The sequence below is a fragment of the Pithys albifrons genome, chromosome 6 (genome assembly GCF_047495875.1).
Source record: "Pithys albifrons albifrons isolate INPA30051 chromosome 6, PitAlb_v1, whole genome shotgun sequence".
Lineage (NCBI taxonomy): Eukaryota > Metazoa > Chordata > Aves > Passeriformes > Thamnophilidae > Pithys > Pithys albifrons.
This window is the reverse complement of record NC_092463.1, coordinates 51,674,492-51,702,371: the sequence shown is the minus strand read 5'-3', so window position 1 is coordinate 51,702,371 and position 27,880 is coordinate 51,674,492. Positions and strand designations below refer to the sequence as shown.

General features: G+C 37.4%; 1 protein-coding gene across 6 annotated transcripts in view; it reads right to left on the bottom strand.

The window, feature by feature from the left end:
* PLEKHA7 (pleckstrin homology domain containing A7) overlaps positions 1-27,880 on the bottom strand; it is a 156,362-nt gene that overhangs the window by 52,841 nt on the left and 75,641 nt on the right. For 4 of the 6 annotated variants that reach the window (XM_071558890.1, XM_071558891.1, XM_071558894.1 and 1 more), the window contains 3 exons: positions 14,655-14,738; positions 6,984-7,095; positions 44-148 (listed from right to left, as the gene is read on the bottom strand). In XM_071558890.1, coding sequence (XP_071414991.1) covers positions 44-148; positions 6,984-7,095; positions 14,655-14,738 — 301 coding nt within the window. Of the gene's footprint in view, positions 1-43; positions 149-6,983; positions 7,096-14,654; positions 14,739-14,877; positions 14,921-27,880 lie in introns of those variants that run through there. The other 2 variants (XM_071558895.1, XM_071558892.1) reach the window with 2 other exon arrangements.

Here is a 27,880-nt window from a genome sequence, read left to right as displayed (position 1 = left end):
TGTACTGAAGTATACAAACAGAAACTGGTGATCACACGCATACCTGTTTGTGTAGCCAGCCTCTTACTATAACAGGAACATTGGGATTTCTCCTGATGGCTTGTTCCCTCTTTCCAAAGCTATGAACTTTGCTTCCAGACTTCACAACCTGTAAAGTGTAACGTAGCAGTGGTTTTTAAACAGTACTGACACTCACTTCATATTACAAATAATCTCACTGCAATAACTCATACTTCATTAAACATTAACAAAGTATTCATAGCATTTTCAAGAGCAAGTAAACAGGCAATGATATTTACAACACAGCAAAGTCCATCTTCCACTTTCATCAACATATTAGCGCCAGGATGGTCTGCCAGCTGCCAGCTGAACAGCAGCAGCACTGGTGTGTCAAGTCAGAAAGGTAGAACTATGGAAGTTACAGTGTGTCTGGGAAGTACTTTTGAAAGCTGCATGCATATCTCTCTGCAACGCAGTACAAGTCTCTTACACGCACAGGACTTTGTGCAGATGAATCCAACTCTTGCTCTTCTTTCTTTGTTGGGGTTTTTATTAGTTTTTTTGGTTGATTTTATTTTTCCTTCCTGTTTAAATTCAAACAACATTGATAGCTTAATAAAATGGTTGGACTTCAACCCTGCAAACAAAAGACAGTGATGCTGGGGAAGAGACCCAGACAGCGGTAAATGGAAATTACAAGGACTAGGTAATGATTTGTGTGTTACCAAAACCTCACTTTTGACTCACATGGGCAAAACTATTTCAAAAACAAACAAGGAAAGCCCATCCATCTGTGAAAAAGCAAGACTCTCTAGATGAATAATTTGCCTGTTCTTTTCCTACCTCCGCACGGTTTGCTCTTCCAATTGCTTTAGGAACCTGAGATGCACAAACCACCCTTACAGCTGTGCCTGGCTTCTCCATGAAAAGAACTGTCCAGATTCCTTCCTTCAGTGACTCCCTTTTTAATCCCTTATCTAAGGTCATCAGGTTACAGATGCTCTGTGAGCAGTAGAAAAACAGCAGTTCTGGAAACAAGTATATTTGTCATGCACAAGGGATAACATCAGAAAAATATCTGAACATACTACTCCTGCCAGTCAAGCAACACCTGTACTAGAAGACAGCATTTATAATAACTTATTCCAGCAATATATGATAACTTTAAATGGATTCTGTTAATTCTGAGGCCAAGCTTTACCAACATGCACTAAATTTCCTGTCTTAGTGAAGAGTTAAGATAATAGTTATAAACAGTATTAAAAAAATGCCCTTCTTTGGTGCTATACCATGTAAAACAGCAACACAGATTTAACACTTGTAAGGAGCTATCAAAGGTCAGATTTTACGAGGTAGTTTCCCTGAGCTATGTTCTCCAGCAAGCAGCATGCTGCTTCCAGCTCTGCTGAGTCGTCAGGTGAGCTGCATGTCACAGTCATTTCAGTGAAACGCCCTGACATTTAGATGATGGGAAGAATGCCAAGTATGGGCTTTTCCCCAGGAGTGACACCTCACCAGACACCTTAGTGAGAGCCTGCACAAGACTTGCCCATGTCCCAAGGCAGCACAGGTGATCACCTGAGCAGACAGCTGTCTAGGGCTGGCACAAACCCAATAGGGCAGGGCATAAACAGCAACAGGTTTCCAAGCAGGTGCCCCTGACACCCAGGTGCCAAGAATCAGCTCACAGTAAAAGTCAGGTGAGGATGGTACTGCCAAGATCTCTCAGCCTGTTTCTCTTCCATACCTGTGCCAAGGCACTCAGCTAACAGGCTGCAGAGCATCAGCTTTGGGCAAACACAGTGTGTTGACTAGGGCTACAAAAACCTCTCTGGATACTCACTCACAGAATACAGGCAGCAAGTCTGACAGAAAACAAAGGAAGAAATAAGATGTTAGGCATTTTGTGCTTGCTACTGAAAATCTTTCAAAAGATAACTTGCAAATTTGTGTTCAAATACCACTTTAAATAAGCACACAAAGGTGGATCACAAGGACAGCCATGCTCTGGATGATCATAAGATGGCCAAGCCATATGTGGGGCTTTTTAAAGAAAAATAACAAGTAAACATTTCAGTCGAGTTTTAAAGAATTGTTGACAAAAGTTAAGATGCAACAGTTACATTACAAGGGTGATGAAAACAATGAGGTGCAAATTGCTTAAAGCTCTGAAAGTCAAAAATTTACACTTTGCACCTGAACAGAAATCAATTTTCAAAATGTCAGGAATTTAGTTTCCTAATTTTTCTTTCTCATAGTTGCTCTTGGAAGGGTGGATGAACTGAGAAACAGTTAAAGTACAGCTGATATAGCCTTATGGCAGCATTTAAATTTGATCCCTTATCAGTGGCCAAGCACTCAGTCTCTGATCTTACTCAATTTCTATTACATAGGAGCAGGAAACATTTTCCCAATGCTGTGCATTGTGTATCAATACAATACCCATCATGGCAACAAAATTATTCTTCTATGGTGCTTTATGTAACTAAAATTCTCATATAATCTTCAGTATTTATCATCTCATTCTGCTCTGGAATAAAACAAAGCATAACAGACACGCTATGTCACACCTTGCCTTCACTGGCTAAATTAGTTTAAAAGAAAAGGTATTATTTTTAAAACTCTTTGTCTGTGTTGCAGTACTCTTCACCTAACTTAAAATATTCTGATATCATTGTCATGTGTTGAAAAAGGCAGGTCAGCACAGCTGTTTGTGTCACTGAAGACACAGAAGTAACTTTATACTTCAGTGCATTTATTATGCTGACTTGTTTGTGAATGACTCAAGTTTTCACAAAAAAACCCAAAATGTCAAGAGCCAAAATTTTCAAATCCCTTTTCATCACTGCCTCATCATCTTCCTTACAGTAGCCTCTAGCTGAGAAGCAAAGTCGCTGACATAAAATGTAATTCTTTTTAAACTGGACAATCAAAAAAAATTGTAGACAGACTTTTCTTTGGGACAGATTTTCTAATATATGCAAATATATACACATAAGAGAACATGTAGCTTTCAATCTGGAGGGAAGTAAAAACCAAGAAACCAACATAAAAACAGAACAATTCACAAAACCCCACCTGTTTAAGTCATGAACTCCTTCATTCAAAAAAACTCAATGTTTCACTTAGAAATGAACTCATGAATCCTTTCAGTATCTCTAAGAAAATTATACAAAATCCTTATTATTCAGAGAGGAAAAACAGAAACTCTCAGAAAATCTTGCTTTTAATTTTGTGCATTCATATACACTGGCTGTGAATTAAACACTGTTTTCTACACTCCAGCTCCAGACAGTCCCACACTGCTGGCAGCATCACATACCTGTCACCACTGCCTGTTCCTCTCAGCTACCAGGCTCATTCTTTACTTGCTGTATTCCCCACCAGTTTATCCTGGGAAAGGACCAGCAGCTACCAGTGTCATCAACAACTTAATTACTTCTCTTACATGAAAATCCATCCAACATCTCAAAATGTAGACAGTAATAAATGCATTACGCTACTCTCCTTACATTTTTGAGCTGGCCAGAGTCCTGTGTAGCACAGTAACATTTACAAACTTCCATTCACTATGTCAGATGCATTAACAGACTAAATTCCAAAAGTACCTTACTTTTGAACTAAAACAGATCTTTATACCTCCATATGCTTAATTTTTAATCAATATAAATCACTTTTAATATGGTTAATCCTGTAATTGAATTGGCTATGAACAAGCAGATCTCTGGGACTGAGAACGACTGCCATTTATCAATGTGCTCTTTAGCTTCTCATTCCCTCAACTCCATACCCCTCAATTGGCAAAAAGCAGAGTGGACTGCACTGCTCTGAATTCTTCAGATGACTTACTCAGACAGTTCCTCCATTAAAATGCCGGGCTCACCCCAACAACCTGTGTGTATTTCTGCAAAACTGCCCATCTCAGGTGTCTTACAGAGCAAAGGAAATTACATATTTACATGCACATCAATGAAACATAATGGTATTTTTTGTAAATACAAGCCTCATTTTGGCTTTTTCTTCTTTTTCTTTTCAACATGTAGACTGTACAACTGACACTGCTGGAAAGAAATTGTGAAATTCTTTTTTCAAAAAATCAGTTCAAGCTCAGACCTGAACACTGCAACAAGAAAGCCAGAAGTCTTCCTCTCTCTTGAAATGAGAATGACAAATCTTCTGTACATTTGGCAGCTTACCTTCCTCTTAGCTGTCAACTTTCTGCAAGAGTCAAGTGGAAAGCCATGTGCCTGCTTGTGTGCTTTCTGATTTGGTACTACTTCAATGTGCATGGCTCTGTATAAAAAATCAGTTTGAATTTGGCCAGGATACCAACATTATGGATACAGCATTCTGTCATCCATTTGCAGGACAAAATTATGAAAGCATATCATAAAAGATAATACTTAGCCCTAGGTAGGTAGAGACCTTTACCACAAATGTGTCTATGGCTTCATTGAGTGTGCCTCATGTTTGCAACTGGGACCTCACTCTGGGAACTCAAGAGAATGATTATGGAATTCACGGAAGAAAACATTTAGAAATAAATAAGAGGACCTTAAAATCCACGCTCCTGCCAAAAGTCAACCTCAAAATCAAGGACACAAGTTATTAATTTTACAGCCTTTGTTCTCACTGATAGTTCATTTGAATTAATTTTTGTGTTAGGCTGTGAAGGAATTCAACAGATTTTCTGGCTCTACAGAACCAGAGGAGTGATGTCAAGCCTGGAAACACATGCAATGATGAAACAAAGCACATGTAAGAAAAATGTTCGTTCCCTGTTTCGATTAAAACTCCAGTATTTATTAAGGGCCTGCAGCAGGATGGATCTTATAAAAACAAACCTGGTAGAGATGGAAAGCACAGGAAAAACCTCTGTGAAAGCTCTATTCTAAGTCTAAAGCTGCCATGTATGAAAAAATACCACACCTGAGAGCCTGCCAGAAGCATGTGTAGCCACACTTACACTGGACTGCAACCAGAATAGAAGCAGAGACCAAAACCAGACAAACTGAAGGTTTGGGAGGACACTCTGGATATTCTCCAAGCTGTGATAAAAAAGCATTACCCTCACCTCTAGCTGTGCAGTTCTGACATCCCCAGTGAATTAAGCCTCTAGCATGTAAGCTGTATCCAGTCACCATTTTTGATCTCTCATTAGATCAGTGCAAGCATGTTTCAAAGGCAAGAGAGGAGAGGGTCACAGAGGATACACACTTTTTGGCAGCAGTGTGATCACAGGTAAATTAGAGCCAGCTGTGCCAGTGGAGAATTCCCCTGCTGAAAGCAGAGTCATCAGGTTCCCAGTAAGTCTGATGTTTTCAGGAGCTAAAAAATGAACCTTCTGCCACTAATGCTTCTAAGGCTCAAAAAAAAAAAATCAGAGTAAGGAGGATAAATATAGTAAACACAAATGCTGAGGTACTTTGGTAAGTTCAAATGTTAGAATACTAAAAAGAAATGTATTAAGTACTTCAGGTAACCTATCAAGCTTACTCTTTTCAGTGACAAATTCATCTAGCACTTTAAAGATCCAGAGAAGAGCAACGGGGCTGGTGAAAGGACTTGAGCACAAGTCCTATGAGGAAAGGCTGAGGGACCTGGGGTTGTTTAGTCCGAAGAAGAGGAGGCTCGGGGGAGACCTTATCACTCTCTACAACCACCTGAAAGGATGTTGTAGCCAGGTGGGGATTGGTCTCTTCTCTCAGGCAACCAATAGTAGGACAAGAGGGCATGGGCTTAAGCTCTACCAGGGGAGGTTTAGGTTGGGCATCAGGAAGAAGTTCTTTACAGAGAGAGTGGTCAGGCATTGGAATGGCCAGCCCAGGGAGGTGGTAGATTCTCCGACCCTGGAGGTTTTTAAGGTAAGACTGGACGTGGCACTGAGTGCCATGATCTAGTAATCAAAGTGGGGTTGGATTAAGGGTTGGACTTGATGATCTCAGAGGTCTCTTCCAACCCAACTGATTCTATGATTCTATTCTTGAGATCTGACACACAACAGCCTTTTGTGCTGATGCAGTAACTTACACACTTTGGATCTAAAAAAAACATTTTAAAAATATAGTTTTTATCTTTCCATGAAAGTGTTTCATCTTCTCCAATACTCACCCAACCATATCAAAACATTAGAAAAAGATTTCATGTATTCAACAGAAATATCTTTGCAACCAGTTCACCAAAGTCCTTTCTTTAACTCAATTATATAAGAGGCTGCTCACTTTTGCATTTTAAAAAAACCAAGAAGTTTAAGAACTGCAGGCAAAGTTAAGAAATATATCTCATCTCTGCTAATTTTTCCAGTATTGTGGGCTTTTTTCCTTTTATCCACCCACTACCATTCTCACTCTACTATAATTTATTGTAAGGTCAAAGAAGCACTTCACATACAGCATTTCATTATATTTTGGGCAATAATAAACACAGGCCCTTTGACAATGACAAAGAATGGACTTTTCTATTATTAAACATTTTGTGTGTAAACTTTGGTGCCTGCACTGTTTGTGCATTGCAGTGAGGGCAGAAAAGGATTTAAGTTGATATTAAGAGGAGAAACAGCAGTAAGGTTTCATGGAAAATAAGAATCACATATAGAATCCCTGGTAGTCTGCAACACTTGTTGCCACATACATTGGACTATCAAAAAACATGTTGAAATACTGGTATTACATATACCTACCTCCATTCATAAGAAGACTCTCAAACTTTCCATGTCACAATAATCACTACTTTTTCAAAATACATTCAACAATATCGTGTGGGAACAGTGCTTCTAAAAGTGCTTTAACACTGTAGTGCTGTTACAGTTGTATACAGTGTTGTAAAAAGATTTTTGCTTGAGTACAAGATATTGCCTCTTCTTTGAGGTCCTACTAGACTTCTAGGCAAACCCATGGCCATATTAAAATCAGCACTAGAAGAGTATTGGATTTAAAGTGAGTGAACTCTAATCAACACGCTGAAACAATAGCTTTTTCTTTTACCTTAGAGCCAGGTTTTGTATCAACAGCAGATGTAGTTACTGCAGTGGATGTTTCACTGACCATGCTTGAAGGTCTTTGGTTTATTTGTTGCTTGGACATAGATGAATTCCGCCTAGAACACAAACAAAACCAGATAATCTAAAGCACATTGTTTCCAACAGTCAGCTTTGCCTTTTTATATTCAAGATTCACAGTGTGCAGAAATGAATGACGGGCCAGTTAAGTATTTCCCATGAATCTGCAACTTCCTTTGCACCACTCCTCTTATTTTGATTTCAGATCCTTCCAAGCAGATGCTGCCAGTGACTTCTGATGACTGGTATCTGTCTAAATATCAGAAGGAAAAAACCTGCCAAATGTCTGCAAACCAAACAGAGAATCAAGATATAATAAACAGCACTCAGAGAAGGTAAGGCTAATACAGAGAAACTAAACTGCCCAGTTTAGAAACTTGGCTGCAAACAAGTGAAGGAGCAAATACTGGAAAAGGAAAGACAGGAATCAGCACTTTGCAGTAACAGGCTTCTTACTTAAAATTAAAGTGAGTCCAGCCTACCATTAGATCTTTTAACTTAATGTTAGATCTTTGAATCTGCCCAAAATATGATTCATACCATAATATGAATTATTAAAACACCTTTTTAGTGAAATGGTGCAATTCATAGCAGATATTGTTAGACATATTTAACTTCTGAGTCATAGTAAGATTCCAGAAATCTTGATAACTAGCTCAGATACTCATTTAAAGCATAGGTGAGGTCAATCCTAACAGAAGAACCTGTTTAACAACTAAGAGTTCAGTACAGCTGCCAGATGAAGAAATGAGAGGATAAATGCAAGGGCAAAATCTTGCTGAATCCCATACATAAGCTGTGAAGAGAAGCCTCAGCAACCAAGCTTGACACCAACTTGTGAATTAAAACCACAGGTGGCATTTTCAAAAATCATTAAAAACATAATTTAACAAACTGTATTTCAGAAAGAAATAGCAATACAGTCACATCAGAAAACAAAATAAAATAATTAACAATCCATGGTTTTTCTTCTTCCATCTCAGTAAGTCACCAAAGTCAGTTATTTAAAAAACAAACAAACAAAAACCAAAACCAACCAACCAAACAAAAAACACATAGAAGCCACACCAAATACGGCTGTTGCTAGGACTGAAATTCAGTCCAGTTCTGAACACAACAGAGAACAGAGTAATTCTGAGCAGTTATCACTCACAAGAACAGAGAAGAATTTGTGGCTGTAGCAGCTCAACACAAGGTTTAACTGATGACAAGGTGTTTCCCGTCACTGCCTGCCTAAGCTATTCCTGTCTTGCTCCCTTCCCACTTTATAAACTTTCAAAACAGGTAGAAAGTGCAGACATATAACGTGCCTGCATCTTACTTGCCTTGTCCTGATATCGACTTATCAAAACACTTCCATTTCCCTGCTCAAGGCAACTAATCCAAAGCAGGTATTTCAGTGAGGGAGAGACACTAACAGAGATGTGAGTGTCTTCTAAATTGCTTCCTCAAAATGGAAAGTATTAGATTTTGTATCATTAAGAAAGCCACTAGAAATGATTCGCAAAAGCGTGACTCCAAAACACATCTAAGGAAAGTGTTTGGCTTTAGACAACACAAAATTTCCCTTCTTTCCTTGAGGTTTAGATTCTCTACAAAGTCCCCACCACAAACTATTGAGTGTTATACTGCAGGACAGTCACACGTTGTTACCCAGGTACTTACTGGGTTGAGGAGGGAGGAAAGGAGGAGGTGGAGAGAGCACATAACACACATACTCAGAAAATCTGCTGGCTTTCCATGTTATAGATAATCTAATTGCATTATGTTTCTTTCTTCTTACAGAGTAGCTATTTCAGAGAGCTAACTTTCCCAGGAAAGAGAAAAAATAAAAATAAAATTTAAATTTCAACAAATTTGAATTAATTTTTCCAATAAGAAAGAAAGAGGAATAATACCAGAGGAATGGTTTTAATTTAAAAATTCAACTCTGATTGAACAGATTAAAAAAATAGAACTACAGGGGAAGATAAGCTTTATGTGTTTATTAAATCATTACTATTAGAAAATCATAATGCAATACAGAATGATAAGCATGTAATTTCTAAGCATTTGTTATGTGGTCATATAGTGATTTCTCTTCCACTTGCTACTGAAAGTGATCACTGTCAATAAACCAAGCTTTCCTTTTCTAGTAGTACAAAATTAAGGATGAACTTCAAATTCATAAGCAGAAAAATGCCTTTTCAAAAATGTGAGGTTGTTGCCATGGAAAAACTAAAACAGCCAGGAAAAGAGACATTTGGTCCATTGAAAGAGAAAATATTATTCTTGTAAAAAAATTCTTTGTCAGCAAACACTGGTGATCCAAACTTGCTGTACCTGACAAGTAAGAGAAAAAAACCAAACAATACTGAAAATTAATTTCCATATTTGTATATAGTGTTTCAAGGACACATTAGATTTGTTATATGAAATAAGAACATAACAAAACTCAGGTATTCAAGTTTCTTAATAGCTAATTAATATTCTCAGTCTGTTTTTAAAAGCATATGCAAATAGGCAGAATATGAAGAATTACATGAAACATCCTGGCATGTTAATGGACTTAATGCTGGCCTAAAAGTATTTACAGATTCAACTATAAAGTGGCTACATCATTAATGGTGAGTTCAGAAACATTAGTTCAATATCACTACTACCAAAGTTGTTTGATAATATCTGTTATCCAAGATACCCCATTCTGTCTCCACAGTGATGTTTTTTGACTATTTTCATGCTACTTTTCTTACTGCCTCCCCCAGATGTGTGCATACACACAGAATTGTAGTATATACATTAGGAGTCCCAGTACAGCGTAAATACTTTTAAGTACTTGAAAATAACATTCTATATAGTATCTCCTGTCAAGCAACTAACTTCTCTACTTATAAAGAGCTAGTATGTCTAGAGAAATCACATTTACCATCTAGAAGAATTATAAAGGCAATATTTGGGTTATTAAAAAAGAAAAACAACACTGAACAACAACAATAAAAAAACGATGCCACCAGCAACCCGTATTGACAATCCAGTACTCGTGAGAGAACACATTCCTTTGCTCTAAAGGATCATAAAGATCAGTTGACATTCATACTAGCAACTTAAAAAGTTTATTTTGCTCGCTCACATATGATGCAATAACATCAAGTCAATCTAGTTTTAATACTAATATATCTCCTAATCAGCTAGATTAAAAAATAACTGTCCCAGTATTTCTATATATGTAAACATGGCAGACATTATTTCAGGGTTGTTTGGGTTTCTTCTTTTCTCTGCACCTGATATTTTTGCTGCTATAGTAACCAAATCCAATAGATAAAATAAGAGCTTTCTATCCACAGGTGATACAAAGGCTTTATGAGCCACACAAAAACAGGGAAGAAAGAGGATAACACTTACTGTATTAAGCACACTACATTTTTCCCCCTATATGTCTACATTTATGTTCAAGTCCAATCTTTAAGTATAAAGTGCTATCTTCTTGTTTGCAAACACACTACTTTGCCAAATATATCATATAGATCTTAATAGACAATTACTAGTGCTTAACACAGATACAATTAGGTAACATGGCTGCATGTGCCTGATTCTTCCTTTCTGTATACAACACTTAAAGAACTGTCATTTAAAGAAAGATGAGAGAGGAAACTAAGCATTACATACATCTACCCTAAGAAATTCTATCATAGAGTTTTCAGAGAAATACATGTGTAACAATGTGGTTAACTAAATCTAATATCTGTCTGGCAGCTTTATCATTAATTCTCAGTTGTCCATTGGTTATTTAGGAAATGTCCCTTTGTGGATTAAGGGTTAATTAGGAACATGAAGGTACAGCACAGAAATCAAGAGGCAGTTGTAAAAAGGAGGGAGGATACTAGAGAGGCTTCCCATGCAGCAAGATACATTACTTAGAGGTCATCCTAAAAACTGTGAGGTGACCAAGTCAATAGAGGAAAAAAATTACTCTGGATAAAAACTGAAATGTTGGCAGGAATAGATAAAAAAATAATCTTCAGATATGAGTAACCAAGTGGTAAGATGCCAAACTGAATTCAGTGTCAACAACAGAAAAGTAATTCAGAGGAGGAAGAAATGAAAACATCTCTGCAGCTTTTATCACTCAAAACACTGGCAAGGAAACAATATTTTTAAATCTAAACACAAGAAGTAGCAGCAGTCAAAGTATGTTAAGTATTATTAGTAAAGGCATAGAGAAGGAAAAGTAAAATTACATTATTATAACAAACAATAAGCTCATATGCTGAATACTGCATTCACCTATAATCAATCACTTCATCAGGAAAAAAAAATCTAAAAGTGACATACAGAAAAGCTGGCTCTCAAGCAGAGTTAGTGAAAGGTACAGAACACATATCCCTCACACAAAGGGACCAAACCTGCTAAGCCTCGAAAAACAATAAGAGGTAGGGATTTCACAGTGGTCCCAGCTAGTAATATGTTAGGAAATAAAGAATCACTACTAAAAAAAAAAATCTAAATAGGAACACCTTTAGGGAGAAGGAATAGCATAAGGATCAAAGATAACAATTCAAAAGTTACCAGTTCCAGTTCCAGTGGAGCTGAGGAAATCAGATTTCAGCTTAAAATTGATGTGATATTGTTTAAACGCCTTGGGAAAAGGCTAGTGAAATAGTCTCAGCCTTCTACTGAAAGTAACCAGTTCTCATTTGATCAAGTGAAGCAAGGGCATGGGGTTCACAACTGAGTCACAGTCAAGCTAGGATTACATCATTTGTTGACATCATTTTCCAAAATTTATTTTCAAATCTTCTTGCCAGAACACTGCTTCCAGGATGAAGAATGGCCAGAGCAGTGCCTACATTCATCATTTCTAGATGACTGTAAATTACTTATCTGATGTTAAATTTGTCCTTTTAAATAGATATATTTGCTGTAGCCTGAACAAGTTTGTGCCTATGTCTCCTCCACTAGCTCCCAGTCAGTATCTGGTGACAACTCCTGGCTTTGACCCTAATCTTAAATTAAAATCAATGCATCAGTAATAAATCATGTCATAACAGTACTGAAGAACAAATCACCTTTTATGAAACCCTTAAAAGTGCTACTACTTCAGACAGGATTCTTCAGCTACAGAAAAAAGTACTCTTGGTCAAGGGATCCCACAATGGAAAGGTGCTACAGACTACGCCAATCCAGAGACTTCCTTTCTGACTGAGTCCTGTTTGTGGAAGTTACTTCATCACATGATATGATCTACAACACTGATTCCAAACTAATACATGATCAACAACACTGATTCTAAGAAACCCCTGATGCCTGAGGGAAAAGAATGGAAATGTGGCATAGCCCCATGAAAATCCCTAGGCCTAAAGACAGGTAGGTGCTGGCAGCTCCTTTGATTTCAGCAGACATATCCACATGTGTCAACAGCATCATTTGACAGCAACTCAGATATGACTGTGATGAACAGCATCTGTGTTAAACTGCCACTGTTGCACAGAAGTGGTATGAAAGTAAGGAAACCAGAGCATCCCACACATTTGAAAAAGATTTTTAAAGCAATTTTAACTGACAGATTAAAACCATCTAATTTCAAAAACACTGTAGGTACTTCAGGTCAATAACAAAGCTTAGAAAAATGTTCTTGCACAGACTGTTTCCTGAGCAGTCAGTACAAACACATGCTCTTCTATATATCCCTCCAGCCATCCTCTCTTCCTTTAGAATAAAAACCACCTCTCTCTGTTAATTCTACTACAGTGTAGATTTCTCCTGGTTTTGACACCATCTCAGTGCGAGTACCTGAAGTCTATAGATGTCTGTTCATCCGACTGCCCTCCAAATAAGCACCCTCATTTCTCTTCCAAATAATTCGCTAACATACTTTAAAGATCACTAAAATTATGTGCCACCAACAAGCAGTTCTTCCAATTCTGCTTTTAATATTTTATCTGTGACCATGACTACGAAACCAAACACAGCCTAGGAGTGTGACTAACCCAGGCAGTCACTTCAAGGGCTTGTATCCAAACACCTATTTTCCAGTACACGTGTACAGATTTATATTAAATTTGACTGAACCTTTAGAACAGATGAATTAAAAATAAATTAATGGATGGAAGATGGAACACAGATGCACAGTGGTTACTGTCCATGCTGTCTTTCAGATCTACTCCATTGCAACATACCTCACTAAAAGAGCTGAAGAAGACTGTTAGCATAAATGTAATGAGACAAAACCCTCTGAGCAGCAAGTCACCTTTACGCCATAGAACAGTTGAGATGACTTCCAGCTCAGTAGCCATCCCACAGACTTCATACTTAATCACAGGCCTCACCCACAGTGTTCTATTTCATGGCAGTTCTCAGCAGGCACCTTAACACAGGACTGGCCCTTGTTTTTGCATTAGATTTGGGGGAGGGCAGCTGTCAAGTTGGGGGTTTTGTTGGGGTTTTGTTGCTAATGTTGGTTTTGGTTGGTTTGTCTTTTAAACTATTTGAGAACTCCTTCTCGAGGCTGTATCAGAACCTCTGAGCTCTACAGTCATGCTCCACCTCTTTCCTCTCCAAGTCCACAGTAAAAGACACTGCCGGCAAGGGCTCAGTCTCCTGGAAGTCTTGCATGGCCCTTCTCTGTGCCTCATTTTTCTTAATGCTATAAACTGCTTTGAACTAAATGTAAAGCAAATTAAATGCCAGAGAGTTTGAAGTGTGAAGTGTTCAGAATCACGTGGGCAGCCATAGAACCCGCCCCTCTCCAGACCACCACAGTATGACGCCCAACCTCCGTGATAAATGAGGGGCTAAAGGCTGCTCAAACAGTGTTGGAAGAGGAAAAGCTACTTGGTGATGCCCTGTTCTTTTTGCCTTTGGAGTGATTATAGAAATAATGTAGAACTTTCTGCTTGATTCTGTCTCCTCTGTCTAGGTAAGATACCATTACAGTCATTCCACTACAGAAGGGATGCCAGGAGTAATCTAGTGTGGAGCAAGGATAGTTCAAAGTAGTTAAACCCTACAATGAAACAGGGCAGTCTAATCCAACACTAGAGACATGCCCAAATTCACCAGTTTGAACACATGCACTTCTTTTCTTTTCTTTTTTTTTTTTTAATTCAGAGAATCAAGATAAAATAAGCTGGAAACTAATACATTCAACACCATTTCTCTAGAATAAAGAAGAACATGTAATAAATGAAAAACATCTTAAATATAAAAAGCCCCAAAGAAATACAATGGGAACTTGTCCTATTTTTTTGCATTTCAGTTTCAGTACAACCTTTTAGTTTGTTTTAACACGTTTCATTTATGTTCTGTATATCTGACACTCATTTAAGGCCAAACCATCATTGTTTAAGTATCCTATATATATTGCCTTGTTTGATTGTTTACTTTTGGGTTTGTTTGGATTTTTTAGAAGATTTGATAAAGATTTTCTCGTAAGCCCTAGCATGGAACAGTGCTACAATCAAAACCACACTATCACAACGAGAAGTAAAAAATTTTAAGCATAAATCTCAATGACACTTTTGCTACAATATCAGAACTGTCAATAATCTAAAATTCTAATCTACTGTAGGTTAATGTGTTACTCTTTTAGATCTCTTGACATGGGTATAAAACTACTTACTCTTCTCGCAAAATAAATTCAATATTTTCTGGAGAAACCTGTCCTGTCACAGGATGTCTAAATGACGTGGTCTGCTGATTATGGCTGAAAGGAAAAAAAAAGAAACAAGAAAAAAGGAAATTAATATTGCTAAACTCAGTAAAGTATGACCTCTAAAAGGCAGAACTATTTATATTGATGCTTTACTGCTCTACTACAGAAATGAAACACATTTCTGAGGTACTTTTCAAGTCTGAAATGTTTTCAGCTCCTTTCTGTTCTTGTTGACTTTGCCAATGGTCCCCTGCACCATTTAATTATTAAACAAGTTAATGTTTTAAAAGTAAACTAGTTGCAATCCTTAGTTAGGGAGACACATTTGAATTTAGGATGATTTACATCTCATTGTTACCAGATTATTTAAGTAACATAACATATAAATTAGTGATTTATGTTTCTGTAAATTTCACAGAATAGAACCACTAAAACAACTTGAAATGCTGCTAGACAACCTTTCACACAATTTGTATTATTTAGTGAGATCACAGAGAGAGACTATGTGGAAGCCGTTTCTTGCCTTCCCCCTCCCCCCCCAGTATGATATTTCTCCAATGATTTTTCTTTACACCTTCATGCAGAGGATCATATAAAACCTTAGCTGTTAAGATGCATGGGCGATATAAAACAACATAATGTAGTATTTTATCTAAGTTGAATTAAAATCAGGATTTTCCGTCAACTTTCCGCTCAGAGTACTATTCAGGTGTTTGGATACCCTCTGTGATTATATTGCTATTCATTACAGATAAATATTTTATCTACCTGTATAACTGTACTCACATAATGCAAAAATATGGAGTAAAAAAGCTTGTTTCAGTATAAACTGGTAGTCTTTCCTCCTTTACAAAATCAGTTATCTCAATTAACTGTACAGAAAACATAAGACAATTTCTCTAGTCTTATACATACTAAACCCTTTATTCTTCTGTCCAAAGAAATGACTCTATAAGAATCACAAATTTTATAGAAATAAGAAATTGAAGATCTTACTTTAGAATTAGAAAGGCTGTGGCTAACATGCTGTTAGCCTTACAACTAGAGAGGGTAGTGAACCAAGGGCTCACTTATTTAAGATTCTGAACTTTTCTGGCTGGATTTATGAACAATTTTTAGATAAATATCCAAAACTAGAATTCCGACCAAAGCTAGCAAAATAGTAATACACAGTGAGCATAGTCAGAAAACAAAAATAATAAGGCATTTAAAAGAATTATATCTGAAAGAGCCAAAAATGAAAACTTTATCAATTTTTTTTGTTTAAAGACTTGGAGCTTTTCCTTTCATATTGCCCAAGTCTATAAAGAATATAAAGTCTAAAGTTTCAAGTCTATAAAGAAATATTCCAGAGTAATGAAATTCCTAAGAGGTAACACTCTTTCTGATGAGTAAAGGACAGCTAAAAATCAAACAGTTCATGCAGCCACAACATTCCAATGTAAATAGCTCAGAACATGCCTTGATTTATAAAAACAAACCAAAACCAAGCAAACCAAAACCAACCAACCAAATAACCAAAAAATCCCCAACAACAACAAAAATCCCACAAATTGTTAGGACACTAAGTCCCACTTGGGCCATGAACAGCAGAGGATGTGTGGTGTATTATCAACTTCTCACCCCATTTCCAAGTATGGCTTGTTACAGAAAGTCACATCTAAGGAACCCATATAATAACATGTCCAATGATAAGCTGAGAGCTCTAACAATTTATGTAACACCAAAAGGACTTTTTCCAGCCTCACCTGTTACAAATAATCTCCCCCTAAAGCCATTGGAAACTGTCAACAGGATATTTGGCCATCAACTACTCCACAGCACCAGCAACAGCATTTGTTCCCTAGGCTGGTGAGAACCAACCTCTCCTACAGCTGAGGATTAATAAAGGACCTTTGCTGTTTCTAACTCCTCAGTTTTCCCCAGGAACTCAGAGATCCAGAGAAAGCACTTCCACTGAGCACACAGTGCTAACATCAATAAAGCAGCCAAGATCTTTTTCCTCACAAAACCACTAAGGAGTATTGTTTTCTGAAGAACAGTTTTTATGTGAGTTTGTATTTTCATTTTGGGTCTATAACTAAAAAGAGGGATAGAAACTTGGAGACGTTTTCAAAGAAAATAATAAAGAACTTGTAACACTAACAATTAAACTCCATGTTTTTCACACAGTCCAGTTTAAAGCTGAAAGTCTTTCCTTTCAAATCAGACCTGAAGCAATCTGTTTAACCTTTGATGCTTAGGTTAGGACTGCTAACAAAACAAAGGCAGATACTTTGTTAACTTAGAAAAATCAAAGTAGCTCACCAGCTATATTCTCCAGGGGCAGATAAACTGCCAACAAGCTCTCCTTTGCAGGATTTTAGTCATTAATAACTCACTCTACAATTAAGACTAAGAAAAAAAGGACTATATCCCAGAAAGGCCATAGGGTTATTTAAGAAGTGAAGTTTCCCATTATACTGCACTAGCACATATACAAATGAAATAAATTCATCAGGTCTTCTAAAGGTGAATTAGTCCTCTTGTTGTAACTTAAGAGCATGTACATTACTTACTAACAATAAAAGTTTCATATATAAAGTAAACACATCTTAAACATCTGAGAAAATGTATTTTGGGACAAGTTTTGCATGTCAAATACTAAGAGCAGAAAACCAGAGAGATGGCTGTGTTACTGTATAAAATGCAGATGGTAATTTCACAGACAAGGAGAAGGAATATAAAAACAAGACTTCCCGCAAATCTGCAGATTCAGTAAGTAGGACCTGAGTGGGAAGAGAGAAGTGAAACCCCTGCCACTAACAATTAGTTTTGCAGAACACAGTGGTTTATTTGAATTTGAAAAGTGAGCATTTAAGTGTTTTGCCTCCCAGGACTCATTAAGAATAAGCGATACTATTCAAAACAACCTATACAACAGATGGCTAATGCCTTGCAACAAGGAATTAGATAGCAGGGAGGTTTTTGTTCACCATGAGAGCAGTCAAACATTGGAAGAGGTTGCCTAGCAAAGCTGTGGAATCTCCATCCTTGGAAACATGCAAAATGTGGCCGGCCAAGGCTCTGAGCAACCAATCAACTCTATAAGCTGGTTCCGACTTTGAAGCTGGCATGGCTCTGAACAGGATGGGCTGGATCTGATGGGGTACAGAGGTTCCTTCCCATATGGATTATTCTGTTCTATCACTCTCTGCTGCTCTTGTCATCTTTCTCCACAAACATAATTTAATTCTTACAATATCTTTGAAGCTTTCACAGTACTTAGATATTTATTCCAAGACTAGTAGCAGGGCCTTTTTATTAGAATGAGAGAAATTAAATCATTAAATTTTTAGATTATGATTTTTTGTTGTTGCTTTCATGTTTTTTAAACCTTTTCTTAAAAGTGATATCTGTTTACTAAACACTGATTAACAATAAACTTCACCAGTGACAGTGATATAGCAAACTTGTTACAGAGCAAGTTTTCCTTCCTTTCCAAGCACTGACTGAGAAAATATCTGACAGTTGTTCTTCAGACACATCAGCTAATCAAGCCTCACAGTGGTTAATCACCTGTATTTCCTCCAAATAGCAACTGTTGAATGTTTTCCTATTGTCAGAAATCCACCAAGTATAACAGGCACAATAAACGTGCCTTAATAAAAGGACATGATATGCTGCTCCATTCCTCATACCCCTCTTATTCTACTTTTTATCACAAGCGAAAGACGTAATAGCCCCCAACAAAACTGGGAAAGGCTTATGAAGATGCTTCACTGTGTGAATTCTGAATGCTTTACAACTTGTATAATACCACACATTTGAAATGCCAAACTAACTTTTATAGAGACATTATAAATTTTCTGTGTGAGAAAAGATGACATTTTTTCCTAGCAACCATCATTGCATTCTAATAGTTCTGTATTATTCTGATTTTGAACAAATACTCATCAACAGAGCCACCAAACCAAACCAATATAAAAACATGAAAAATTCACACAAAAATGGCATTCATTAGCATCTACCACTACCTGCATCATTAAATTAGACTACAGACTGTGAGAAGTAATTCTCAATTTCCAAGTTACAGAACACTGTGTTCCAAGGCTTGCTATTGGTTTGTAGCAGTTAAGACTTATAGTCTTCATAACTGAATCACAGTTTAAACACAGTTTCTCTGTAATCAGATACCTCTACACAAATTCTATTATTTGACAGCGTGTGCACGCAACATTTACCAACATAAGAACTGGCGGTCATCCACTGTTTTAAGACAGATGTACTAAAGCAGTTTAGACTCAAGACTTTCAAGATGTAACCAAAATGAACACACCTGGCTACCCCTGAGTCCCTTGTGTAGTCACACTGCTTGAACAGCTATTGTCGCTTCTAAGCTGGCCCTGGATTCAGGGCTGGGGGTGGAACCAGGTAACAGACAACTTACAAACTGGAAGTTCTTATGCTCCTGTTGGGGGGGTCAGAGTGCAGACACACAGACATCTACATCCTTTAATAGCGCCTGACTGCTCACCATCCAAATGCCACCTAAAACATTGCCCAGATGTTCATTACACAAGTCCATGAATTTAACATTGCCTATCATTTGTTTGCACTAAACTAACGTATAGTAGGGTGAAATTTAACTGATTTAAATCCAAGAAAACCACACAATTACAATCCAGTCTCCAATTCTATACTATAATTGACACAGATGGGCACTTTGGCTTGCATGGATACTTTTGCAGACCTCATAATTAGCATGACTTCAGTTCATTTTGTATTTGAGTCAAAGTCAAGTTCTAATTATTAATTTTTGAACATGACTGATGCTGATGACCTTTCATTTGAAGTCAAGCAAGCTTATAGACTGCCTGTAGAGAGTAATTTAAATGCCCAGACAGATGACCCTTGAAATGTGTGAATCAGTTACTGATTGACACTAAATCACATTAACAACAAATTTATAAGTTGTGAGAAAAATTCATGCTGTCCTTGGACAGACTGTCCTATAAATTATTACAAGCCATTTCTACAATATTTATTTTCCACGTACACTTACCTGCAAGACTAGATAAGCCTAAACACATTTACGTTGAATACCCCAAATGGTGATAGTTACAGGTGAGCACCCACACTTGTATGGGAGTTTCTGGTGTGGGTGCAGCTGACAGAAGAACTCATGCAGGAAAGAACCGCTGCTCAGCCAGCAAGTTGTTACTCAGAGCAGGACAAAGTGCTTGTGTCCAAGCAGGCAAACAGCCAGGCATTGTTTGCTCTATTTCATAATGTATTTCTGAAATACACCAGTAGCTTCAAAATAAGTTTCAGCACTGCCTTCTGATTAGTTTTTGGATATTAACTTTTAGAATGGGTCAGAACAAGTATCAATAAATAGTCCAAGAAAAACAGTGTCCTCAAAGCTCTGCAAGTAATATTTCTGGAAGAAAAATGCAGTGTAATACATTGCACATGCAAAAGCATCCACTACACGCTGCATGCACACAAAACTTCACCTTTTCATACTGAACGCTATTCACAGTTTAAAACAGTAGAAGTGTCTCCTCAGAGTAAAATCCTTGCTCCACTGTAATCAGTCGCTAGGAGACTTCCATGAAGTCCAAATTTCATGCCCTCATTAGTTTAATCAGCATCTTAACCTAGGAACTGGTGCATAAGAATCCCAGAAAAAGAGTGATTCTCTCAAATCTTACAGTCCCCTGAGAATTAGCAAATGTTTAATTGTTTAGTCAGAATACAATTCTGTAACTATCCTGAGCTGATATGTCTGCAACTACCATCTGTCAACACAAGAGTCTGTGCTTATAAAGACTGATAAAGGAGACAAGTTGCCCTGACATCAGATTTGATCATATTTGCACTTCTCCCAAAAGCATGCAGACAAGAAGAAAATGTTTTGTTACTGTTTGAAATTAATAATAAACTGACTGTCACACTCTCATGTAGTGTCGTCCATCTACCCAGTTTGCCAATTATGAGTTTAAAAAGGAACTGCAAGTTTCTTTGGAATTGAAACAAGTCTTTTTTCCTGTCTTAATAAACTACCAAAGATAATTTATACCATCCAATGGTAGTATCAGATTTTGTTAATGAACATGCTTTTAAAAACAGATCTAATAAAACAACGGTCAGCTAATATGGAAAATGCCACAGAATCACAACCAGTATTTTCAGTCATTAAAAGTACTGATAAGAGGATGAATACACTATCATCACAGGATCAACACAGATTTCCACAAGTAATACAGGCTGAATTCATCTGCTGATTCTCAAATCCCTTTGATGCATATCATGAAACACTATCAGGATTTTATTAACTCACAAAAAAACCACACTCAGGGAACTTGAAATTAAGGGGGAAAAGCATGTCAGAGTCTTGAAGATAAGCAATTCTTTAGAAACAAGCAATTAGATTCTTTGCCTTACTTTTGCAGTTTTAGAAAAATTACAGTCCCTGTCTTCAAAATCAAAAATGGAATTAAAAAATTCCCTGATAACAGCCAACTAAAATTAGAAAGGTAAAAGACTCAGTTATTGTATCACATCATCTTAATTCAGGCTTGAAACTCACTTAAGACTGTTCCTTTCTCTCCCACTAAAATATTTGAAGGTAGACAGACCATTCTTCATAAACTCCCAAAACAAAATGCAGTACCTTCAAAACTATTTATCTAAATTGATTTGGAACTTCACTATCTAACAAAAACAATCTTGACTGTTAGTGACAACAAAATGTCACTAATGTTGCAAAGCGAACAGCAGGCCCCGTAGGTTGCACACTCCTCACATGAGCATCTAAGCCAAAACTTGAAAGTCTGAAATGGCAACAGGAGTAGACCCAACAGTTAAATACATGTACTGGTGACTTATACATACATATATTTGTATACATACATATATACATGTATGTGTGTATCTGGGATATACACATACATCCTTCTCGTCTCCAATGCTGGCACAGACATTTCTGCAATGATGTAAAACACTTGGGATGCCACAGGATTAAATGGTTGGGATGAATGGTCCCAGCAGTCCCATAGATGCAGAAACTCCTCAGAGCGATGTATTCTGATGGAGTCTTTCGTGGAGAAGGCAAGTACTTTTTTTTTAATCAAAGATTTGGGGAAGTATGGAGGTGTGTGCTTGTTTGTTTTTCCACTGGAGGTCATTGGTGTTACAGGAAAGCAGCACCTTAACTTTTTCCACTACTCAGTTCTGCCCGACATCTGGAGCAGCATTTGCTCACAACCTTCCACAAAGAAGAAAAAATGCACCCATATTATAGGAGCAGGGCTGCACAACAGTTCTACAAAAAATGCTGCCATAAACAAATCCTGACACAAGGAAACAGCACCTAGAGAGCAACACGTGACATTATTTCTTTCTTCTGTACCTGGTGCACGAACTAAATTAATGTATTAATTTTCTAATAAAAAGGAAGTGGTGATACCATTAAGTAAAATATGATTAAAACAGTCTGGGTAAAAGCAGCACTCTTATATTCCAACATCAGCCACAGTTTAAAGAGCTTAGTGAGGAAGTCACCCAATAAGCCTTGCCACGTAAGTACACTCTTTTGGAAGAGGTATTTAAGAGAAGACTTACACAAAAATATTATACATCCAAGTTGTAAGCCATAACAAAACTGGTTAAGATAGAGGTTGTGTTCCCAACCATAGCATCTAAATATGCCAAAGCAGGCTGAAACCTCTCACTAGTCCTATTTGAACATATTTTATTTTGATGTGAAGACTCACATAACAGACAACACAATCCACATTGTTCTAAATATGAAAGCAAAAACAAGTTTTCCAGCATCCAGTTTTCATTTAAGTAGCAAGCCATAAAGTGTAGAAAGCTGAGACAATTTAATACAACAAGTACAAAAACTGAATAAAACAGATTTTGAAACTCTATTCCGCTGTCACATAAGACAATATAACTCCAAAACAGAGATCAATTTTAACTTAAGAGAAACACACCTCTGATTTATTATTTATAGAATTTAATGCATAATATGAAAAAAGTGATTATCAGAGGGCAATACTGCAGACTGAGACCTTGCTGGGCTGCTGTGTGCACCCTCAGACAATGGGGAAACACACTGCCCTTTTCCCCTCTCCATAAAATTGAAATGCTTTATCTTTACAACCTATACCATGGGAATGGAGTTTTAATCAAATACTGTCTCTTTACAAAGTCACAAGTGTCCAGAATGGAACTGAAGAATTATAGCTGGTATCCATCAAGCTGTCTCAGGACTACAATGTAGAATACTGAATCCAATTTTGGACCTTCTCATACAGAAAAGGCATCAACAACTTAAGTGAGCTCAGTAGAGGGGCACCAAAATGGTCAGAAGCACCTGCTGTGTGAGGAGAGGCTGAGGGAGCTGGCCATGCTCAGACTGAGGGTGCCCTTCCCTCCTGCCAGGCCACCACCAGGAAGGCTCTCCACAGTGGTGCGTGATGGGAGTACAAGAGAGCAGGCATAAAATGAAACATGAGATTTTCAAACTGCTTGTAGGAGAAGCCTTTTCACCTTGAGGATCCAAATACTGTTTCTGACTGTAATGATACAAACCTCATTCCCTTTAGACACCAGGGTAAAGGATATACAAGGATATTAGCATTGTATTTACTGAAGCAACATTTAATATGAAGAAACCACAATTCCCACAGAGCACACCTATTCTTGTGGGTTGGCTGTTAATGTTTATTGGGACATATATTAATAAAAGTTGCCTCACTAGTAGCAACTGTTCCAGCCTATCTTGTGGTTAATTCTGAAACACTTCAAACTCTATTCATCTGCAGTTTATGCCAAAAAAAATTACAGCAACAAAGTTATTTCCTTTGGTTTGTGTAATTCTTGACTGTTTTAAAGGAGTTCCTCCTTCCCCAATCTCTCAGCAAACTCCGTAGAATAAAATGTAATGCAGCTCCTCCAAATTTAAATGCATTTGTAAAATATTTTTTCATATCAAATCTGAAGTATTAAATGGACTACAGTATTTCTGAAGGGCACTTAATATCAAGCTTTATCGGAGATTAGTAATTTAAGATCACCTTGCCTAGACCAATAAGTATAAATTAATGGAGCTTTTCAGATGGACTCTTCAGAGCTGTGAATTATAGTTACTGGTTACTTTTCTTTCCAAAGCAGCCCAGCACCTAAAGCACCGAAACACTGACAGGTTCAAAAGCCATGACAGCAGCATCCCTTCATAAAACGCTGCTGTAAATCACACAGAGTCAAATTTACACTCCACAGTTAGAACCAAGAAGAGCAGGCCCATTAATGAGGGGCAGCTCTTACACTGGGGCACTGGGAACTGTTCCTACCAGCACTTCACTATCCCTCCTTTCTGGGCCTTTCTTCCCACGTGCACACAGTGCAGACCTCAGACACACAGGCTCAAATCCTGGCCCCGCAGCAGCTCTGCACGACACCTGCACACAGATCCCTACCAGCCAGGAGGAAAACCCCAGCATATCGGAGCAGCCACTGCCATTAAATAAAACTTTCAAGATTACAGAAAGGGTTATCTGCACTGTCAGAGATGAGTACCTCTTAAAAACAATTCTTTTCAGTCACATTAATCAATACAGTACGATGAAATTATGGTGTATTAATCACACTCTTTAATACCTCATATAAAACAGTTCTGAGACAAAAAGTTATAAAGCAGATAAACCTTTTGTAAGATGTTATTTACTCAAATGTTTCCATGATACAAGTTACCCCACTGTGCAGTGAGAAACCCACTATGATTCACAGCCTAAAAACCAATTTCAGATGAGTATTTTAGGGATTGGAACTGTAAAACAGACATGGAAGAGGATCTTTTTAGATAATGCACAGTTTATAAATTTTCTGGAAATGTCTTAAATTCAACAAAAAGCTCTCCAGCTAACAAAAAAAAAAGCAGTAGGTATTTACAGTACTATGTAAATACGTAGCTATATCAATATATAGCTAACTGAAGTTGACAACTTCAGACTGACTTTCCCAAAGAAATAACCTAATACCAACTCGTCCTTATAGAGATGAAGAAATACTAAGTGGCCCCAAGTCAGACAAGCACACAAACTCCTCAGACGTTTCCCCAGCAATCAGAGAAATGTTGCTGTAGAATTAAAGTATTCTTTTTGGCATCTACAGAATGGAATATATGTTAAAATATACATAATACTACTAGACAGCATTTATACAAATAAGAAAATATCATTAATATATTAATAATTTCAAAATTCTACTAAATTCCAATCTCTAAAACATCTCTGCTTTAATCCTCATTATTTTACTCAATGCAGAAAGCCAGGCAAACTGCTTTGAAAATTAACTGATTTTGTGTGTGTAATTCCAGAATTTTCTTTGCTAAACACAAAGACAACTATTTTCAGTTATCCAATGTCTCCTCTCCAACCTCCAACTCCTCAGTATGTAATCAAAGCATGTCAAGTCACAATATAATCCACAGCAATGGGTTAATAACAATTTATATTACTGGCCTAAGTTATGCTGAGTTTAGTGTATTGGATTTCTAAGTACGTGAACCAAACACAAATCAAACTTTAGAAAACACTCATATAATCACATTTTGTGTTAAATTTCTTGAGTCAACACACTGCACTATCAGAAGCTGAAAATTTGAGAATTAAACATTAAAATAAAATATAGACAGCTGGGACAAGAGTGGCACTGAAAACTACCCAGCCACAGAAGAAACATTTGCATTTTCTTAATGTCACTAAGTAGACACATTAACAATGACCAAACATCTGCTCAGAAGATGTCCACACCACATACATCTGATGTCAATATACAGATCTAGTGGCTAAGGAGAATAGCACAAGGAATGTATAACAAAACACATCTTTACTCTTCTTGTGTCCAAAATTGCTTTAGCTAGCAAACATATTTTTAAGACTAATTTGTTGTTTGCTGTGAAGTAGTTCAGAGGTTTTATTTATATTAACAAACATCAATATGCATTGTTGAATAGCACGCAGTCTTCTGGGGACAGCATGCAGATTCACAATGGGTTCTGAATGACACTCAGAAACCCATTATCCCACTGGAAAAGATGAACACTTCCTTAAACATGAAGAGTGTTATTATTTTTTAAAGTAACTGGGAAGATGAAGCAATGACCACCTTTCACAATAAGCCTAGAAGTCAACAGCCAACATAGATGAAATCAGACTCCTTTGTCTGAGGGAGCAAGGCTGCAGCAAAGCCCATCCAAAAGACAGCTCTTAGTCCATCACTTTGTGTAGTAGAGCTATCAGCTACATTCCTTCTGGGCCACTTGAGCAGCATGTTATGGCTTCTTTGCCTGGTTCTTGTCCTGTATCTCCACTCTGCAGAAGCCCCAGCAGAGCCCTCCCTTCTCACCGAAGTGAAGCCGGTGCAGATAACACCTCCATGAGTACAACAGCGTGGCTTCTGCTGCTACTTTACTGCCAGGGCTCTCACAGCCTACACAGCTACACAACAGAGTACCAGAGAAACATGCTCTTAAACCAGAGCTCGGTCAGAGGATCTGCAGCAACACTCACCTCTCACCTTCATAACACACCTAGTTCTCTGACATCCCTTCAAGCTGCCCTGTGAGGACAGTCCCATGCCAGTTTACCTTCTGACCTCAAAGCATCACCACTGTTTGTTGCTGTCACAGAACAGGACCAGAGCAGAGCACGGGCACCGCTGCAGGATAGCTCCAATCTGCCTGTCTCACTGCTCAGCTTTGCCCGTCAGCGGTGCACAGGCAAGGGCAGCGCTGAAGCAAGAGAATCTGGCACCAGGCAAGCTCCCACGTTGCTGACAAGGCCTGGGGTGAGAATGGGGAGCGCTGGCAGGATTACAGATTGAAAGAAATTCCAAAAACTTCTTCAGATCCTGCATTAAGTCCTTTCAATGCCAAGAAAGTCTCTATCAAGCATGTGACTGAAACTTGGCAGCTGTGAAGGTGAAGTAACTTCACATGAAATAATATTTGTTCTTGAGGTAATTATTTAACAGTACATACGATGACAGAATGTCTTTGAAAAATGTGCATCTTTTACTTACAGAAAACTTTGCAATATCTTGAAAATACAAGTATTAAATAGTCCTTCACTATTCAGCAATTAAGAGGTTTTCCCCTTCAGATACCACAAGATCAAGAGTAAAGTGCTCCAAAGCATATGACTGAGCAGAGCCAGACTAAGAGCTAGACACTCCAGATAAGTTCAGATCAACACTATAGTATAAGGGGTTTTATTCAATGCTACTTTTTAAAATGCAAAGAACTCCAAGAACAACATGATGAATATTTATATGCATATATACTTTATCAAAAGGATTATAGGCAGCACAATGCCTTTTCGTGCTTTCAGTGCTTCCGTTATATTTTAAATTACTAAATATAGAAAATATACAATGTTTTAAAAAATGCTTAAATAAATGTTTAATCTAGCAATATAATTATTTGCAAAAGAAGATTTAGTTATTCCAGGTTTGTTTTCTTGTCTCCTTGTTTCAATTTTGTTTTACACACCTTTTCTGGGACAATCTGATTACAGAAAGTCAAAATTTTCAAAGAGGAAATGCAGTAAGTAACTGGACAAACCCTGTATCAGTTCCTTCTGAAAATGTCTTATGTCCTGAATATAAAAACTGAATTTCAGATTAATTTCAGTTTCTCCCTATCATCTATTAGAACTGTTGGAACTAATCAAGATCACAAATCATTTCTCTGAACATTTGCTGTCTCTAAAACATAAATTTGAATTCATGGAATAATGGATTTTAATTATTTCAGATACCGGACTGGAACTTGGAAATGTGTCTTTGCAAAGAAATGGTTTTCTCCCACAAGAAAAGCAAAAGAAGTGGGTAGATTTCAAAACCGGAATTTTTTTCTGCATCACTGACAGATAAAAAAAGTTAATCATTTTGGCACTACTGCCTTGGGATTTGGGAGATCAGGATTCAGGTCTTGGCTCTGAAGCAGATTTCTTGTACAACTCTGTCAAGTCACCCTATTTTTATAATATCACCATTTTATTAACCCTTAAGACTTTCAAAAGCAAGAAAAGGTGCATACAAATTTAGTCTTTATTTACAGCTTTCAGAGTGCTACTGCAGCACATACAAGCAAAAACATTCATTGTTTTTTAACAGTAGAAAGGACTACTTTGACC